Source organism: Leucoraja erinacea, chromosome 28, assembly GCF_028641065.1.
Source record: "Leucoraja erinacea ecotype New England chromosome 28, Leri_hhj_1, whole genome shotgun sequence".
NCBI lineage: Eukaryota > Metazoa > Chordata > Chondrichthyes > Rajiformes > Rajidae > Leucoraja > Leucoraja erinaceus.
This window is the reverse complement of record NC_073404.1, coordinates 23,873,829-23,892,185: the sequence shown is the minus strand read 5'-3', so window position 1 is coordinate 23,892,185 and position 18,357 is coordinate 23,873,829. Positions and strand designations below refer to the sequence as shown.

Here is an 18,357-nt window from a genome sequence, read left to right as displayed (position 1 = left end):
AGAGCCCCTGGAGGAAACCCACCTGGTCACAGGGAGAACGTGCAAACTCCACACAGACTGCGCCCTAGGTCAGGATCGAACCCGAGGTCAGTCTCTGGAGCCGTGAGACAGCAACTCTACTGATGGCACCACTCTACCACCCATTGTGGCAAATATTCCTTACACCAAAGCTCATTCCATGTACTTTCTATATCTCTCGTTTCCCTGTCTTCTCCCTGACTCTCAGTCTGAAGTACGGTCTCGACCCGAAACGTCACATATTCCTTTTCTCCACGGATGTTGCCTGACCTGCTGAGTTACTCCACCAGCATTTTGTGTCCATCTCCCATTTACATCTGACCACATTTCCTTAAAAAGCATAAATTCCTAAATTTGCAAACGGAAATGATAGGATCAGAGCACTTTGAATCTATGCTCATGTAATCAGTGACCTTAACACTACATGAAGGATGTCCTGCTACTGTGCTGCCATATTATCTCTGAATGCATTCACTGCCCAGCAGGAATCACTGGATAGTGATTAAAGGTTTGAAAAGCCAGTTATAGAGACAAAGAACTGCAGATGCTAGTTCATACCAAAGATAGACACAAAGTGCTGGAGTAACTCAGTGGGTCAGGCAGCATCTCTGGAGAAAAAGGATGGGTGACATTCCAGTCTGAAGAAGGGTCCCGACTCGAAACGTCACCGATCCTGTTTCTCCAGAGACGCTGCCTGACCGTTGAGTTACCCCAGCACTTTGTGTCTATCTTTGCAAAGCAAGTTGGCCTGATTGGATTCAGATTCAGATTTGTTTATTGTCCAAAAACCAGGGTATGATGAAATTCCTGTTGACGTAAAGCTCACAAAGTAAACAGTGTACACGTTGCAATGGGCGACACAGTTGCGCAGCGGTAGAGTTGCTGCCTTGCAGCGCCAGAAACCCAGTTTCTATCCTGACAATGGGTGCTGTCTGTACGGAGTTTGTACGTTCTCCCGTGACCGCGTGGGTTTTCTCTGGGTACTCCGGGTTCCTCCCACACTCCAAAGACATAGATGTGTTCGTTGCTTGGCGTCTGTAAATTGTCCCAGTGTGTTGGATTGTGCTAGTGTACAGGGTGATCGCTGGTTGGCATGGACTCGATGGGTCAATGAGCCTGTTTCCATGTACCATCTCTGGTCTAAAGTAATGATAAATACAACAATAAAGACGTGCAACACAGCAGAATTGTGCAAGTCCAAAAAATATTACAATAGTATGATCAAATGTTTATTTTAAAGATACAGTACGGAAACAGGCCCTTCGGCCCACAGGGTCCGCGCTGACTAGCGATTCCCGCATATGAACACTACCCTACACACACTGGGGAAAATGTTTACATTTACCAACAAATCTGTGTATGTGGACCAAACGCAGGCAGGTACCTAGTACCTCCTACCTTGTACCTCCTGAAAAGCCCACCAGGGACCATACCGGAAGTTGGACAATTTTCTACTGGACAATTTTTACATTTATCAAGCCAATTACTCAAGCTAATTAATCTACAAATCTGTACGCCTTTGAAATGTGGGATGAAACCGAAGATCTCAATGAAAACCCATGTAGGTCACGGGGAGAACATACAAACTCCGTACAGACAGCACCCATAGTCGGGATCGAACCCGGATCTCCGGTGCTGCATTTTGCTGTAAGGCAGCAACTCTACCGCAGCGCCACCGTGAGTGCCCGGGAAGAGTGTAGCTGGGACATGTGGGAAGGTTGGGCCGAAGGGCCTGGTTCTGCGCGGTGTGACTCTGTGACTCTATGCGTGATAAAGTGAAGAGATAACAACAGGCTAAGAGGCCTCGGCGCTAATGGCCCAAAATGGTGTTGTAAATATCTTGCAAACTACACATTTATCTTTGCAAACGACGCTATGAATTCCGACGCAGGTGGCAGGCGCGCGCGCGTGCGTGAGCGTGGTGCAGCAGCAGAATGCGACCATTGCCCCGAACAGCGTGACGTTAGCAGAATGGTTTTTGACAAGCCGCAGATGGGTTAAACTGCTGAGGTGCTCTAAATATAGAGACGCGAGAATGAGCTGGGCTCACGCGGTGACAATTTGAAAAGAGGCTTGTGGCTTTTTAATAACTTGCCGGAGCAGCCTCAGTGGTGGGCCGGTCGGGAGCTGCAATCACCACATCCATCTTGCTGCGGCAGGGAAAAGGGAGGCCCAGCAGGCTGTGGCTAATGCAGCCTGGTCCCCACTCTCAGCTGGCAAAGGCAGACTCGGAGATGGCAATCAAGGGTTGATTTGCCAACACATTTCTAATGATTAAAACGTAATTAGCACAACTGAGCGCCTCCTCCCCAGCTAATTTGGACGCACGCTGTGACAGACAGGCTGCCGGCTGCTCTCTGGCTCAGCGGCAGATGGAGGCACAGGCTGTGGGAGTCCAAGGCCATTTTGCCAATGCCACTGTTCGCATCAGAAAACCATCAGGACGCTGGGTTTTTATCAGGCCCTTGACAGCAACACGTCAAACTGGGGCTGTCAGACCGACTGAGGCAATGGCAGCCATCCCTCATGCTCCCCCCACACCCACAAGCAAGAAAGCTGCAGCACTAACTGCTCAGATCCTCATCAGATCCACCTTCCTCATTTATCTTTTCAAAGGTCTGGTGCGGTAAATTGGAATGTTAGACGCTGTGTTTTTCTTGCATGTCCTGGTTAGCTTATGTGGAAAACCACGTCACACCACTTTCTTGCTGATCGCCGGGAAAAAACGTGTTTACATTATGGCATCCACCTTGAGGGCGGCAGGGTGGCCCGGCGGTAGAGATGAATAAAAGTGGAATCGCTGCCTCACAGCGCCAGATGCCCGGGTTCGATCCTGACTAAGGATGCTGTCTGTGCGGAGTTTTACGTTCTCCCTGTGACCGCGAGGAAGGTCTTGTTCACCCTCTTAAACTGTGCACGCACTTCCTTTCACTTTTTGACAAAATTGACGACCTTTTTGGTCATCCCATCTTCCCTTGCTTTGCCATCCTCATCCCCCCTCCTTACTGGAACGTGCCAATTCTGAACGTTAAACCACTCCCGCATGCCAGATGTGGACTTGCCCAATCACAGTTGTTCCCAGTTTGGCAGCAGGTCGACCTGCTGCACCAGCCCGCCACCCCTAATGTTGTCATTATTCTTCCAATTCTAATGCTCAAAATCGCAATACTCTGTTTCTATGTTCCAATGGACACTAAATGCTGGAGTAACTCAGTGGGACTGGCAGCATATCTGGAGAGAAGGAATGGGTGCCGTTTCTGGTCGAGATCCTTCTCAACCCGAAACGTCACCCATTCCTTCTCTCCAGAGATGCTGCCTGCCTGTTTCGCTGAGTTTCTCCAGCATTTTGTGTTCATCTTCGGTGTTTCCATAACCCATCACACTGACGTCTGCCTGCGTGAGCAGTACATAATCTGGACTTGGACATTTCAATTAAGGAAATGTAATTTGGTGCCAAATTAGTTTCAGCCGATTAGTTTTAGTTAGATTAAGAGACAAGGAAATATTTATGGAAATTCAGTTTAGTTTAGTTTCGAGACACAGCATGGAAACAGGCCTTTCGGCCCACCGAGTCAGCGTCGACTACTGACCCCCACACTCTAACACTGTCTGATACATACTGGGGATAATTTTACCACGCCAACTAGCCTGCAAACCTGTAGGCCTTTGGAGTGTGGGAGGAAACCGGGGCACCCAGAGAAAACCCTCGCAGGTCACGGGGAGAACGTACGAACTCCGTGCAGACTACACCCGTAGTCAGCATTGAACCTGCGTTTTTTGGGCGCTGTAAGGCAGCAGCTCTAACGCTGCACCACCGTGCCGCCATTGCTTTTCTGTTTTCCAAAGACCGCTGAATATGTGAGGCTTCATGCGTGTAGCAACAGATTTTCAGGACAAGCGATGAGATTTGTTGAAATACAGTAATACTGCCGTTACAAATTAACGCGTGTGAGAATCGAAGTGCTCTAGCTTAATTTGGCAAGTTCACTTAAGTACAGTAAGTTATTCGGCAGATTTGCATAAGTACTGTAACATAAAGCCTCGCCACATGTCTGAAATGTAGTTCGTTGGTGAAACTCCAGTGAATTTTCATAACAATTCAGAATAACAATGTTCTCATTTCCATATTTAATTGTTGCTGTTGATTTAATTTTAATAGCAGTGGGCATTGGTGGACTCACCATAATTCTGACTGCAAACCACAGGGCATTGTGTGAAATTCCGATGTTAAAACTGATCTCTCCTTTGTGAAGTACTGGCTCTGCTAATTTTCTACAATGCAAAATGTATTTAAAAACTCATTTTAATGGCATTCTCCCGTTAACTGGTATTGTTCGGAGCTGCAGTGATATAAAATAAATGCAGGCATTCCACTTCATTCCTGCTCAACTTGTCTTTGTTTAGCTAATACTCAGTTGGTTGACATCAAACAGTTCAGTCCGCTCTGGAAACAAAAAAAGAATTGATGCGAATTCTTCGTCTGTTGCTGAAAACACATGTAGTGTTTGACAGAAGTCTCACCACAATTTGTGAGTCATTAAGAATGTCGATGGCGTTCCTGCCATCCGAACATGGTGTACGGTTCACAGCGAGCTGTGCCTAGTTCTTCCATGCTCGGGGAAACAAGGCTCAGACTCTTGAAAAATGTTGTTGCCTTCGTCCAAAAATCAATTCCTTCTCCCTCCTTCACTGCAGTGTAATCTTTTTCTTTCCCCCTCCCTCCCTCCCTGAACAAACCTGCCATCAGACGCAGCAGCTTTTATTGAACTTGCCTTCTCCAAATGAGCCCAATTGTCTGAGTTGAAATGGATTCAGAGTGCCTTGGCCTGGCCTTCAGTTGCAATCCTTCAAACTTCAGGGCGTGTGTTCGATGCGGTTTCCTTTCTTCCGCTCGTTGGTGAAACCATGACTGCAATCCCTGTCTTTTCCCTCGCTTTGCGCGGCGCCTCATTTAGGGACACCTCAGGAATGACAGCTGTGTGTACAAGAACTGAAAGAGTGCAGTTGATTAAATCATCATCAAGTCAAGACTGCAAAAAGTCAATTCTGCTTCCCGTCTTCAGTGATCACCTTTTCTCTTGAAGTAATGAGGGATGGCACTTTTGCATCAAGCTGTATGCCGGCATCCATTAGCATACCCATCTGCCTCACTAGCCAGAGGGAAGTCATTTCTGTGTGTTCGCATGGAGGCAATCAAAACAATTTGGCACAAAGGGAAGGGAACAGCCAATTTTTAATGGATCGCAGCGCCATTGAGGAGATTTATCTGTCTAAAGTATACAGTTTGCTTTGTGGAATAAAAATGCATTTTCCATGAAATTGCATGAATAAAACACTTCGATTGGCACCATTCGATGGGGAAAATAACCCAATATTTGGGGAGATGTGTTGCAGTTTGTTGCGGCCATGCATGCGTTGACTACTGACAAAGCAAATTGAATCAAAGAAACTATCGTTCCACAGGTTTTCACCAAGACGAAATTCAGCACAAATTAATTCAGCTCTGTTTACAATTCACAACTTGTGACTTCTTGTGCACTTCCTGGAAGCCAGGTCACATATAACGCAATTGGAAAAGCATGCTCGATTAAGATGCCTTCTTGAACACCTTCCCTGCATCCCTCTGCCTTCTTAACGACATCCACAGGAGGGGAGATTTGGAGCCGGATCAGGAGGAGAAATGGAAAAATTAGCGAAATCCACAAATTCAAACGTTTAGAGTGAAATCCTAATGACAACGCTGACCTTGAGACTACGAAAGGCCTGGATTCAGTGGCAGACTAGGTCTAAAAATATTGGTTGCCAGGAGACAAAGGGGGCCCACTTCATCAGGGGCCCACTTGATATAGGGGCCCCCTTCATTAAGGGCCCACTTGCCATCGAGCAAGCTGACACCCTAGCCAGTCTGCCACTGCCTGGATTCCACTAGTGGGAGAGTCTAGGACCAGAAGCCGTAGCCTTGGAATAAAAGGATGTACTTTTAGAAAGGAAATTTATTTCGTCAGAGGGCGGTGAATCTGTGGAATTCATTGCCACAGAAAGGTGTGGAGGCCAAGCCAATGGCTATTTTTTATGACGGAGATTGACAGATTCTTACTTAGTGCGGGTGTCAGGGGTCATGGGGTCAGTGGGGGTTGAGAATGAAAGATAGATCAGCCATGATTGAATGGCGGAGTAGACTTGATCGACCAAATGGCCGAATTCTACTCCTGTCACTTATGAACTGATATCATTTCCCTGCACTTCCTGCTCCCCAACCTCCCTTCAAAGTCCTTGGAGTGATTGAAAAATTAGTGTGTTGTTGTTAAGCCGTTCATGGAGGAACCTGGGAAAGGGCAAAACCTACCCTGTGCCTTGCAGGCATAGGACCACGTGCTAGGGGATTGGAAGAAGGGTAATGGGGCAGGAGGGAGGGGAGATGCAAGAGGGAAAGGAGTTATTCAGTGGTGGGAGGGAGGCTCAGGGAGACTTATGTTTAGTTTAGTTTAGTTTGGAGATACGGCACATAAACAGGCCCTTCGGCCCACCAATTCCGCGTCGACTGGTGACCCCACAAACTAACACTGTCCTACACACACGAGGGACAATTTACCAAGCCAATTAAACTTACAGAATAATGAAAGGCATAGATAGAGTGGATGTGGAAAGGATGTTTCCACTGGTGGGAAAGTCGAGGACCAGAGGTCACCGCCTCAGAATTAAAGGGCGCTCTTTTAGAAAGGAGGTGAGAAGGAACTTCTTTAGTCAGAGGGTCGTTACTCTGTGGAACTCAGTGAATATTTTTAAGGCTAAGATAGACAAGTTCATGATTTGAATGGGTGTCACGGGTTATGGTGAGAAGGCAGGAAAATGGAATTAGTTGGCAGCGATCAGCCATGGTTGAATGGCGGAGGAGACGCGATGGGCCGAATGGCCTAATTCGACTCCGATAACTTGTGAACTTTTGTTGTTGATATTTGGAGAGTTGTGCTTGCAGATTTTTATTCATTCCTTTCCATTTTAATTCGCAGTCAACAGTCGAGGTGGTCCAATTTCTGAGTCCTCACATTTCTGCAGGACCCCGGATTCAAGCTTGACTCTTCCATTTGTTCGTACTTCAACAATAGTCATTTCAGTCATTGAATATGTTCATAGATTCCTGAGAAAGTGATTACACTTTGTAACTAGTGGGCATTTAATTGTGCTTACTGAAGAGCAGCATGCAGACAGTGCATGTTTATTGATTATTGCAAGGATAATAATTAGTCAACGCTGATACTGAAACGGTGACTTGTTCCACGAGCCTCGGTCATAATACCATTCTGAATATGAATATGTTTTATAGATTAGGGCAATTGATATTTCCAATGTGAAACAATCCACTGACAAAAAAGCGCAGAGAACATATTGATCTCAACACGAGCATTAGGAGAGAGAGGAGGAGAATACAAAGAATTGTGGACGGCACGGTGGCACAGCGGCAGAGTTGCTGCCTTACAGGGCCAGAGACCCGGGTTCGATCCTGACTACGGATGCTTGTCTGTACGGAGTTTCTACGTTCTCCCGTGACCTGCGTGGGTTTTCTCCAGGAGCTCCGGTTTCCTCCCACACTCTGAAGATGTACAGGTTTTGTCGGTTAATTGACTTGTTCAAATTGTAAATTGTCCCCACTGTGTGTAGGATAGTGTTAGTGCACGGGAATTGCTGGTGGGAGGGCCGAATGGCCTGTTTCGGGCTGTAACTCTAAAGTAAACTAATGCATGGAGACTGTACCAGTTAAAAAGACATTACGTTTTTGTGTACTGCTCCTGCCTATAATTATGTACTCAGGCTCCAGACAGGCAACCTTTTGAAGCGCTTTGCACGATTCGTTTTATTGTCTTTACATAATGTATGAGCTGCTGGTGATCATTCATCTCTGTGAAGCGCTGGCACGTTGAACTCATGAGGGGACGGCATTGTAAATTCGATGGCACGCTCCTGGTGAGCTGGCTGCAGGTCAGTGAAGCGCTCCTATGCCGGAGATTGAGCTGGTGCTTTGGAGCCCACCGAGTCTCCAGAGCGGCAGAGGGTTTTGTCAATAGACACTAAATGCTGGAGTAACTCATTGGAACAGGTGGCATCAATGCGGCTGCGGGCCGACAGGCCGTTGTCACGCGGGATTTTCGGACAGTGCAAGATTTTTGGAGCCCCGCGCGATGTCGGGACCAGCCCCGCACAACTCCATACGCCTCCGCCGATCGAAGTGGGACCGGCCCCGCAAGGCCGTACGCCTCAAGCGACCACGTTTGGTCGCGCTAGACGCATGCTATCGCATGCTGGTGGGACAGGCTCTTTACAGCTTGCTCACACCATGGCCCAGGAACAGGTGCTCCCTTATTGGGCAGGTTGCTTTGTTCTGGACATGTAGCTGTTTCTTTGTTCTGGAATTGAAGCAATCAAAAAAAATCTAATTCAAGCCTAATAACCTGATGGGCTGAAGCTCCAGTGGCGCAGCGGTAGAGTTGCTGCCTTACAGCGTCAGGGTCCGATCCTGACTACAGGTGCTCTCTGTACGGAGTTTGTACGTTTTGCCCCGTGACCATGTGTGTTTTCTTCGGGTGCTCCAGTTTCCATCCACACTCCAAAGACGTGCAGGTTTGTGATATCATTGGTGAAAAAAATTGTAAATTGTCCCTAGTGTGTGTAGAACAGTGCTAGTGTACGGGGATCGCTGGTTGGCATGAACTGGGTGGGCTGAAAGGCCTGTTTGCCTACTGGATCTCTAAAACTAAAATCAAAATCTATACACAAAAGAACAATTTGCAAATTTACTCTGCACATGCTTATGAGAAACAAAACTATGAAAGGCAAGCATTAAAGGTTGAATTGTTTTATACTTTACATCTATTTTTGTTCAATAATGTATGAATGAACCATCACCCACACATCATACATTGAAGTTTAAAGTACAAGATTATCCTTCAAATGTAGAATTGAAAACTATTTGTTGTGACACCTTATTAGGCTTTTAAAATCAGAATAAATGTTTGAATTATACTTTTAACAAACCCTTGATTAGCTTCATTGTCTGGGTTAAGTGAATATACGGTACATTCCAGTCAGACTAGCTACTCGGGTAGTTTATTCAAGAGTGTTTAATTGTCATATGTATTGAGAATGGAATAATGCAATTTTTGCTTGCACACAGCATTACAGGCCTGTGAACACAATGCTCACAGATAACGTCGTAAACAAACACAAAATTAGCAAAAGGCCATCCAAGTTCCTCATTTTTGCCAGCTAGTTAGAAAAATATTTCTGCTGTGTTCGGTGCTAGATGTTGAAACAATTGTCCTCCATGTTAAAAAACCTTGGACAGCTCCTCTCCTTAGCTAATATCCTTTTCTCCTTTTCATCACCTGCCTTTTTCATTTACTCTACCCATCTGCCTTACCCCTTACCCTGTTACTTATCTGGAGTTATCAATTCGTCCCACCCCACTTTTCTTCTACAGCTTTCTCCCCCCCCCCCCCCCCCCCTACCCCCCCTACGAAGAAACGTCACGACCTGAAACACCACCTATCCATTCCATCCACTGCCCCACCTGCTTAGTTACTCCAGCACTATGTGTTTTGTTCAAGCCACCAGTTCCTTGTGTCACTTCAGAATTACCTTTGTAGATCAGAGTCATCAATGAAAGACCTTCAAAGGTTTAGCAACACCACACTAATTCAGTAGATGGACACAACAAGCTGGAGTAACTCAGCGGGACAGGCAGCATCTCTGGAGAGAAGGAATGGGTGATGTTTTGGGTCGAAGACGTCACCCATTCCTTCTCTTCCAGAGATGCTGCCTGCCCCGCTGAGTTACTCCAGCTTGTTGTGTCTATCGTCGGTGTAAACCAGCATCTGCAGTTCCTTCCCTCACCAATTCAGGTTCTTCTGCCAATTTTCAGTTTGGCTTTCATACTAGTGACTATTAAATATCAAACAATGACACAGTCCACGCTTATGCTATAAGATTTTAAGTGAAGTAGTTTTGTGTGTCGGATACTGTAAGTGTGCGGGTATCGCTGGTCTGTGTGGACTCAGTGGGCCAAAGGGCCTGTTACCGCGCTGTATCTCTAAATTAAACTAAAAAAGTAATGAATTAATATTTTAAAATAATCATTTTAAGTCCTAAAATCTTATTACATAAGCATGGATAGAAAAGATTTGTCAGGATGTGGGCCAAACGCCAGCAAATGGGACTAGCTTAGATGTAGCATCTTGGTCGGCATGGACAAGTTGGGCCGAAGAGCCTGTTTCTGTGCTGTACGACTCTAAGATTTGTCCCTGCAGTTTTATCCTGCAAATACTTGGCTGTAAAAAAAAATCATTGTGGCAGAATGATTGTTTACTGATGCAAGGGATGTTCGGACAGGTGATGATGTATGGGTTCACTTGCCTATAAAATCAGATTTGCTCTTTCATTTTCTTCATGAGCAGGGGGAGGACCATTGTATGGTCTATTAAGCACTCCTTGCATTTTCTTTCTGAGCGGATGGAAGATAATGAATGGTGTGAACCTCATGGCGATTCACACTTAGAACATCATATGTCATCATATATTGTGTCAATCCAGCGGGAATAATGTGATTCTTGATTACATTTCCATGTCATCTCCTTGTATATGCACCCTGTGTTATGAGCAATGATCTATAATGTATCTTGCGCTGTGTATATCTCCATTAACTCGATAAACAAGTTAATTAAAAAGTCAATTGGACTTGCCTCATAAATATGCCACTGTCCTTCCGTAAATGCCGACGTTCCGGCTTCTGAGGATGGATTCCCAGTCCGCTTCATTGATTTACATCTCAAATAATTACTCGGGAATGTTAATTTATGGCCACGGATTGTCATTCCAAGGCAAGCCAAGGTGCAGGATCTAAATTCTCTCTGTGCATGGACAACTAACTTTTACGAACTATTACATTTCTGTCAGAAGAAATAAGCAAATGCATCAAGAAAATCTTTCAAAGCAGTGATCATATTTGCAGTAAACTGGCCACAATTATCGGGCTTCACAATTCATGACTTTCCCATCCAACCGTGGAAGAGTCTTGAGGTTGACGTCTCCTCTCATTTTTCAAAGATATTACGATATTTCCTTTACGCTAAAATATGCTGCCTTCATTTTTGCACTTTGCACCATTTGATTTCAGAATGTTCAATATTATTCTCGGGTAAATTAAGAATTCCATTATCGAAGTTTTGACCAATGCCAACAATTCTTTGAGTGCTCCATCTGTGAACCTATAAATTATGAATCAGGATGCCGCACTAAACCTCGACTTGTGTGGGAAGGAACTGCGGATGCTGCTTTAAACCGAAGATGGACACCAATTGCTGGAGTCATTCAGGTTGCATCTGTGGAGAAAAGGAATTGGTGACGTTTCGGGTCGGAGCCCTTCTTCAGATTTTAACCATCTTTCAGGATGACGGATGGTTCCGTCCCGCCTATTTATTTTCACATAAACCTTTCCTCCTTTTATGAAGCCCCAGAAAGTCTTACAGTTTGGGCCAATGCTCCAATGTCTCCAATTGTGGCTCAACTGACAGTGTCGTGGGAGGACCGTCTGGAGGAGGCCCACGAGAGGAAGAAGACCAAGTACGAAGAGCTGGTCATAGACTGCCCGCAAGCAGAGCTGGAAGGCAAGGTGTATGCACATCGAGGTTGGCTGCAGACGTTTTGCAGGGCAATCGCTCTACAAAGCCTTGAGCGCACTGGGCATCAACAGAATGGAGAGGAGAAGAGCCACAGAGGCAGCGGAGAAAACCCCGAGATGGCTCTGGATTAGGAGAGGAGGTCCATGGGGAGGAGCGAATGCCACCTGAAGCCAAGTTGTGGTCTGATCAACCACGGCTGGGTCGCCTGGGTGAGGGTGTCTGATGTTGAAAGACCCGAAACACCCAATGTGTTTACATCACTGATGATGTGTTCATCAACAGATGTATTTTTATCATTGGTTCCTAATGTTCCTAAGAAATACCTTGGGACATTTTGCTGCATGAAAAACATTAGGGAAAAGGTAGGCGATGTTGTTGTTTGGCGTGGTGCTAATTATTGATGTTTTTCATCAGTTAATATAGGTCCCCACGGCCAAGATTGTGTTTGTCCTCTTCTGTAGTGAAAATTGTAGGTCAAAATTCTACCCCATTCAGCAAACAAACGCTAATGATTTATTTTACAGTGGATATCAATCTTGCTTTATTTTCTGGGAACAAAATAAAAAGTGCTAATCATCTCTCCACAAGTCTGAGTAAGAAAGAACTGCAGATGGTGGTTTACCCCCAAAAAAGACATAAAGTACTGGTGTAACTCAGCGGGTCAGGAAGCATCTCTGGAGAAACGGAGTAGGTAATGTTTCATCAGTCTCTCATTTCCTTTCCCCTCAGTCTGCAGAAGGGTCACGACCCAAATGCCACCTATTGCTTTTCTCCAGAGATGCTACCTGACCCAATGAGCTACTCGAGCATTTTGTGTTTACCTCCATTAGCCTGTTTGGGAGTGGGACTCTTTAATATTGGCCAGAATCATTGCATTTGGACTATTAATAAGAGTCCTGCTTGACTGACTCAGATGTTAAAGGGGTTTCTCAGTTTAATCACAAAAAATCGAGCAATTCTCACCAATATGTAATGTGCATCGGCAATTGATTTGTTTTAAATCAAGTTAATCTAATCTTGGGTTATTTAAAAAAATATACAGCTCATGGCTGGCACATATTACTTTTGGTCTGGGCTTATGATCGCACTGGAAATATCTCTGCTGAGTTCTTTATTATTTTGCTGTTATCAATTATATGACGTGTGCTTGAATGTACATCTTCTGGTTTAATATGTGTTTTATGAAAGGAAAATGCTCAGTGCTCATCAATTTCACACCTAAAATCACCCAACTGAGGACAAGGGAAATGGCTGATGAAGTTCTGGTCCATCTTGCCCAATAATGTTGCTGGAAGTCATTAGCTTGTGGCAGCTTTAGGACGCGCTTCACTGGCACTTTGGGAGCGAGTTATTTTTAATCACTGTTCTGATTAGCTTACATTAATGCCAGTACCTTTGCAACTAACCCGAGTTTTGCTTGTTGCTTCTTTCAAGTTCCAGTGCTGGAGGAAAGAAAGCTGATTAACTCATTCTTTTAAAAAGAATCAAACATTTCACCCGCCTGTTTTTTCCTAACACGTTTTTTTTTCTCTTTCCTTGTTTCAGTGTGACAGTGACAGTGATCCGGATGAGAAGGTAAGATTGCATTGGCTGTGCTGTTTTAATAGTTTGAGAAGTCCATTCATATGGACCATGGTTATGTATTGAAACAAGCTGTGAATCTTTTTCTGTATGTCTTGAGAAGAAAATTATCATTGTTTGAAAGAACGCACAGTCACTCATCAACTCTGCACAATTGTGGTTTCTTGCACAAATTCGGTGGGAGAGAAAGAGAGACTTTCAGAATTGATTGTTTGGTGTCTGGCAGGTTCAATGAAGTGCCGTTGTCATTGACTGCTGATCTTTGACAGGGATGCAGACACACTTCTGAAACAGATCCTGCAAAACGCATGATTTGCTTGTGATGATGTTCTGCCGGCTTCATCTTGTCGTACCTGGGCCAGTCTGAACGAAGTATCACAGAAATGAAAGAAAGATCACGTTTTCTAAAATAAATAAATCAATGGGTTGTGATATTGTGGCCTGGGATGGCTTCTTGAAAAAAGTAATCACAATTAATACTTGAAACCAAGCAAGTTGAAAATTGGTTATACTTATCACTTTGCTTGCAATCAATTTGAATTGGAAATGTTCAGGGATTGTAAGATTCTGTTCATTTAAGAGTGATAATTGCGTCTTGTACAGCACACTAAATGAGTTTGGGGACGAGCTGCTGATTTGATGTCATTTCTGTTGTGGATGGCTGTAGGCCTAGTTACATTGAGATTACCCCCACCTTGTCTCCTTCATTAGTGGCCGTGGGGAAAAGCAGCAATGACCAGCATGAGTTTACTTAATGAGAATATCCAATTAAGTGAATTCATTCTGCTTACTGTCACACTGTGGGTTTATTTTTTGCACGGTTTTTCTCAGCCTATTTTCTCGATCTGAATACAGTTCATCTCCATTTTGGATAGGACCACATTGCAATATTATCGGTGTCTGTTTGTATTTACTTTAATAATGAGGCACTCTAATGAGCCTACACTTGCAGAACTGTCTCTGACTTGTACTGAGTTCTACCGGTTCGGCCGGTTTGGAGACAAGCTGGAGTCCTCTAGTGCCCGAGAAGACTTGTTTGCATCTCATTACAAGAAGCGTTCTTTGAAATAAGGCCTCGGCAAAGGGAGCCTACAGATGTCCCCTGAATGTTTCAATTAATCATGTTGAGTAAGAACCAGATTAGTCTGCGGGATGACAGTTCAAAGCTGAGTTTGAGGTGCCTGAGAAGTATCTGAACATAAAGGTGCGTCCTAAATTGTGAATTCAGTTTTGAGGTGATACAACATCATCAGACGCCAGAGCAACATGAATTAGATGGTTTCCAAGGTTCATGGAACCTGGGAATTAATGAGTCCCTTAAGTACCAGGCCAGGGTCTCGCTGCTAAAGCTAATTGCCTGTAGCACTGAAGCATTAATTTTAAGCTTTACCTTGCTGTGGAATCATTCCCCCTTTCAGAGCATAAATTATGTATCGTGCTATTTTGTGTCGAAGAACTGTCACGGGGTAACAGGTGACTAAAAATGTATATTTGATCCCGCCCCCTCCCCCCTCCCCCCCCCCCCCTCCCAATGGCTCAATTAGTCGGTACTGTTCCGTGGGAGGCCAGACTCTATGCACCGCAAACTCTCGGGCTGGTTTTGTGATTCGTGCTAAGTTAGCTCTTCCTCGTGGACCTGGTGGTAAAGGTGCTGCAGGCAAACTCAACCCCCGTGAGATGAGAGAAAAGAATAATCAGTCTGCGTTTCCCAAATCTAATTATCAACTGGGTTATTCCTGCCGGAAAATGGAGATTTTGGCCCGAGTCTTACTGTCATCGAGCCATGGAAACAGGCCCATCATCTTGTCCACACCGACCATCATGACCCTATTGTGACATTCCGGGTCGAGACCCTTCTGCAGACTGAGAGACAGGGGAAAGGGAAATGATAGATATAGACAGGTGAAATGTAGAACAAATGAATGAAAGACATGGAAAAAAAGTAATGATGATAAAGGAAGCAGCCATTATTAGCTGTGTGCTAGGTGAAAATGAGTTGCAGACAATGAAACTCACCAGGACAACAACAAATCTAGAACAACGACTTGGGTGGAGGAGGGACAGAGAGAAGGGGGAGGCAATTATCGTACCACTGGGGTGTAAGCTGCCCAAGCAAAATATGAGATGCTGTTCCTCCAATTTACATTTGACCTCACTCTGAGAATAGAGGAGGCCCAGGACAGAAAGGTCAATGTAGGAATGGGAAGGGGAATTAAATTGTTTTGCAACAGGAAGACCAGGTGGGCCCAGGCGGACTGAGCAAAGGTGTTGAACGAAACGATCGCTCAGTCTACCTAGTAGCAGTAGTGTGCAGTGCACTGAGAGGGCTGATGAGGGAGATGAGTGTCTCAGCATAGACTAGCCAGAAGTGTACTGGATATCATATGGACTATCCAGGAATTTGCCGGATGCAGCATAGTCTCCCAGCTATGTACAGGATGCGATGTGCAGTCGTTAGGAATGCGCAGGAACTGCCAGGAATCTGCTCTTGAAGGACGAGCTGGTGCTATCAGTAGCAGAATCCAGCAAGCAAAGAGAATGATCTGTAGAAAACTGTCAGATGAAATAGCCATAGAATACAGCAAGGTTGAAAATGTAATGCCTGGAATGCAGGAGGCAGCCAGAAATCTGCTAAACTTACCAAGGGCCGAGCCGAAAATGGATGCAGGAGTGGAAGTGTCGGTAAAATGTGCCAGGAATTATCAGAGACACTAATAAATTCATAGGCACAAGTGTTGATAATATTGAATGCTGTGGATGTTTGAATCTATGCTTCTGGCAGCAAACATCATTCACCAGAGCACATATGGGAAACATGGTCATGAAAGTTCAGTGCAGACGGTTGGTTTGCCTCCAGGAGTTTTTTTTTTTTCACAGGGTTCTCCGGGAATCTCCGGGCTTGTAAATCTATCGCAGATGGGGGGGTGTCGTTTTGTTTGGAGATACAGCATGGAATAAGGCCCTTCGGCCCGCCGAGGTCCATGCCGACCAGCGATCCCCACGCACTAGCCCACACACGCTAGGGACAATTTTACACTTGTACCAAGCCAATTAACCTACAAACCCGTACATCTTTGGAGCGTGGGAGGAAACCGAAGATCTCGGGGAAAACCCACGCAGGTCACCGGGAGAACGTACAAACTCCATACAGACAGCACCCGTAGTCGGGATCGAACTCAGGTCTCTGGCGCTTCAAGCACTGTAAGGCGGCAAGTCTACCGCAGCGCCACCGTGCAGCCCTTTATCGGGAGGGAGACAGACGAGAGGAGGGAAGAGAAGAGGAGACGGGGTTTCAGCCCAGTCCTTCATCCAGTCGGAGTTGGCAAGGCTGCTTCAACTTTATATTAATAGGTGGAAATTCGTGCAAAGCCCACCAACACCAACAGTGTGAATTTATGAAACCGCTCCACCAGGATCAGCTGGCAGCTGGTTTTATAATTTCATAAATGAAAATCTAAATCCTGTCAAACTATGGCTGGAGTCATGCCAACCATTCATATTTCATAAGGATAGTCAGTCAGCACCAGTCAACGCTTGCTGTATATGGTCCACAGGGTCCAACGTTCACGCTTGTCTTGAAATGCAACTTAAAAGTCCAAGTCTGCTCTGCGCTTAACATACACTATCATGTTAATTAATCCCTATGCTAGCTGGGCCCTTTGTCTCCCTCACCCTCTCCTTATGCTCTCCCTCACCCCTCCTCCTCCTCCCCCCCCCCTCCCTTTCCCCCCCCCCTCTCCCCCTCCCCCGCCACTTTGTCTTCCCCTCCCTGTCCGCTCTCCCCCTCTCCCATCCCTCCCCCCTCCCCCTCTCCCCTTCCACCTCCCTCCCCCCTCCCCTCTCCCCCTCCCTCTACCTCCCTCCCTCCCCCTCCCATCCCCCCCCCTCCCTCTCTCCCTCTCCTTCTCCCCCTCCCCCCTCTCCCTCCCCTTCCCCCTCCCTCTAAAACCTCCCCCTCCCCGTCTGCTCTCCCCCTCTCCTCTCCCTCCCTTCCCCTTCCCCCTCCCCCTCCCTCACTCTCCCTCCCCCCCTCACCATTCCACTCTTCCCAGTGCCCCCATGCATGTCCAACCCCCCTCACCTGTATCACTGAGGTTGCAGGTGGTTGCCGGAGGTTGCAAGTGGTGGAAGCAGGTAGGGAGACTGACAAAAACCTCCGGGAACCGCACGGAAACCTTGGGTGGGGCACAAAGTCTCCAGAGGTTTCCGTTCAGGTTTCCAGAGTGGGACAGGGGCATTACAGCCCTTGCAGCACCGGAGACCCGGGTTCAATCCCGACCACTGGTGCTGTCTCGATGGAGCTTGTACATTCTCCCCATGATCCCGTGGGTTTTCTCCGAGATCTCCGGTTTCCTCCCACACTCCAAAGACGTACAGGTTTGTAGGTAAATTGGCTTGGCATAAGGTTTGTGTAAACTAAAGGTTCTTGTTTAGTAAAAAGGTTGAGAAGGAAAAATAAGTCAGCCATGATTGAATGACGGGAGCAAACTCGATGGGCTGAATGGCCTAATCTTGCTCCGATGTCTTATGTTCTTATGGCCACCCAAAATCCTTGGTAGAAATGTGGGCCTTTGCGTCCATTGTGCAACTGAAACCGTGTAATTGATCTATTTTGCTGCATTTCCCTCTACAATGAACTAAATTGTGAAAAATGCTGTATCAGTGCGTTTCTGCTGCCTTAAGCAATGATCTCCTTAAGCTTAGTCAGACATGTCATTTTAGTAAGCTGCTAATGATGCAAATGTTGCATTTGTAGCATTTGTGGCAGTGTGCAATAGTGAACCAATGTTCTTCTATATTTAAAACTCTTGAGCACAGATTGTTGGAATCTGGGACTAATCTCCATTGTAAGCATCATCCCCTGGAGAATTGTGCTCCTAAATTCCTCTGCAGCAATTTCAATTTGCAGAGTTTTTTTACCTCTCTCATACACCTGTAGCTTTGCTGCAAAATAATGACACTGTTCGCATCCGTCCACCCCTCCGCTATCACCTCTTCCACGGCCAACAATGGACCATTGTGGGCTCCACCTTTCCTTGGTCATCGGTGCCGGCTCTGATTTGTTCTGAACCTTTTCATGCCTCCT

At 45.9% G+C, this 18,357-nt stretch overlaps 1 protein-coding gene across 1 annotated transcript in view; it reads left to right on the top strand.

Moving 5' to 3' along the window:
- auts2a (activator of transcription and developmental regulator AUTS2 a) overlaps positions 1-18,357 on the top strand; it is a 946,702-nt gene that overhangs the window by 619,840 nt on the left and 308,505 nt on the right. Inside the window, exon 8 of the mRNA XM_055657423.1 lies at positions 13,236-13,265. Coding sequence (XP_055513398.1) covers positions 13,236-13,265 — 30 coding nt within the window. The remainder of the gene's footprint in view (positions 1-13,235; positions 13,266-18,357) is intronic.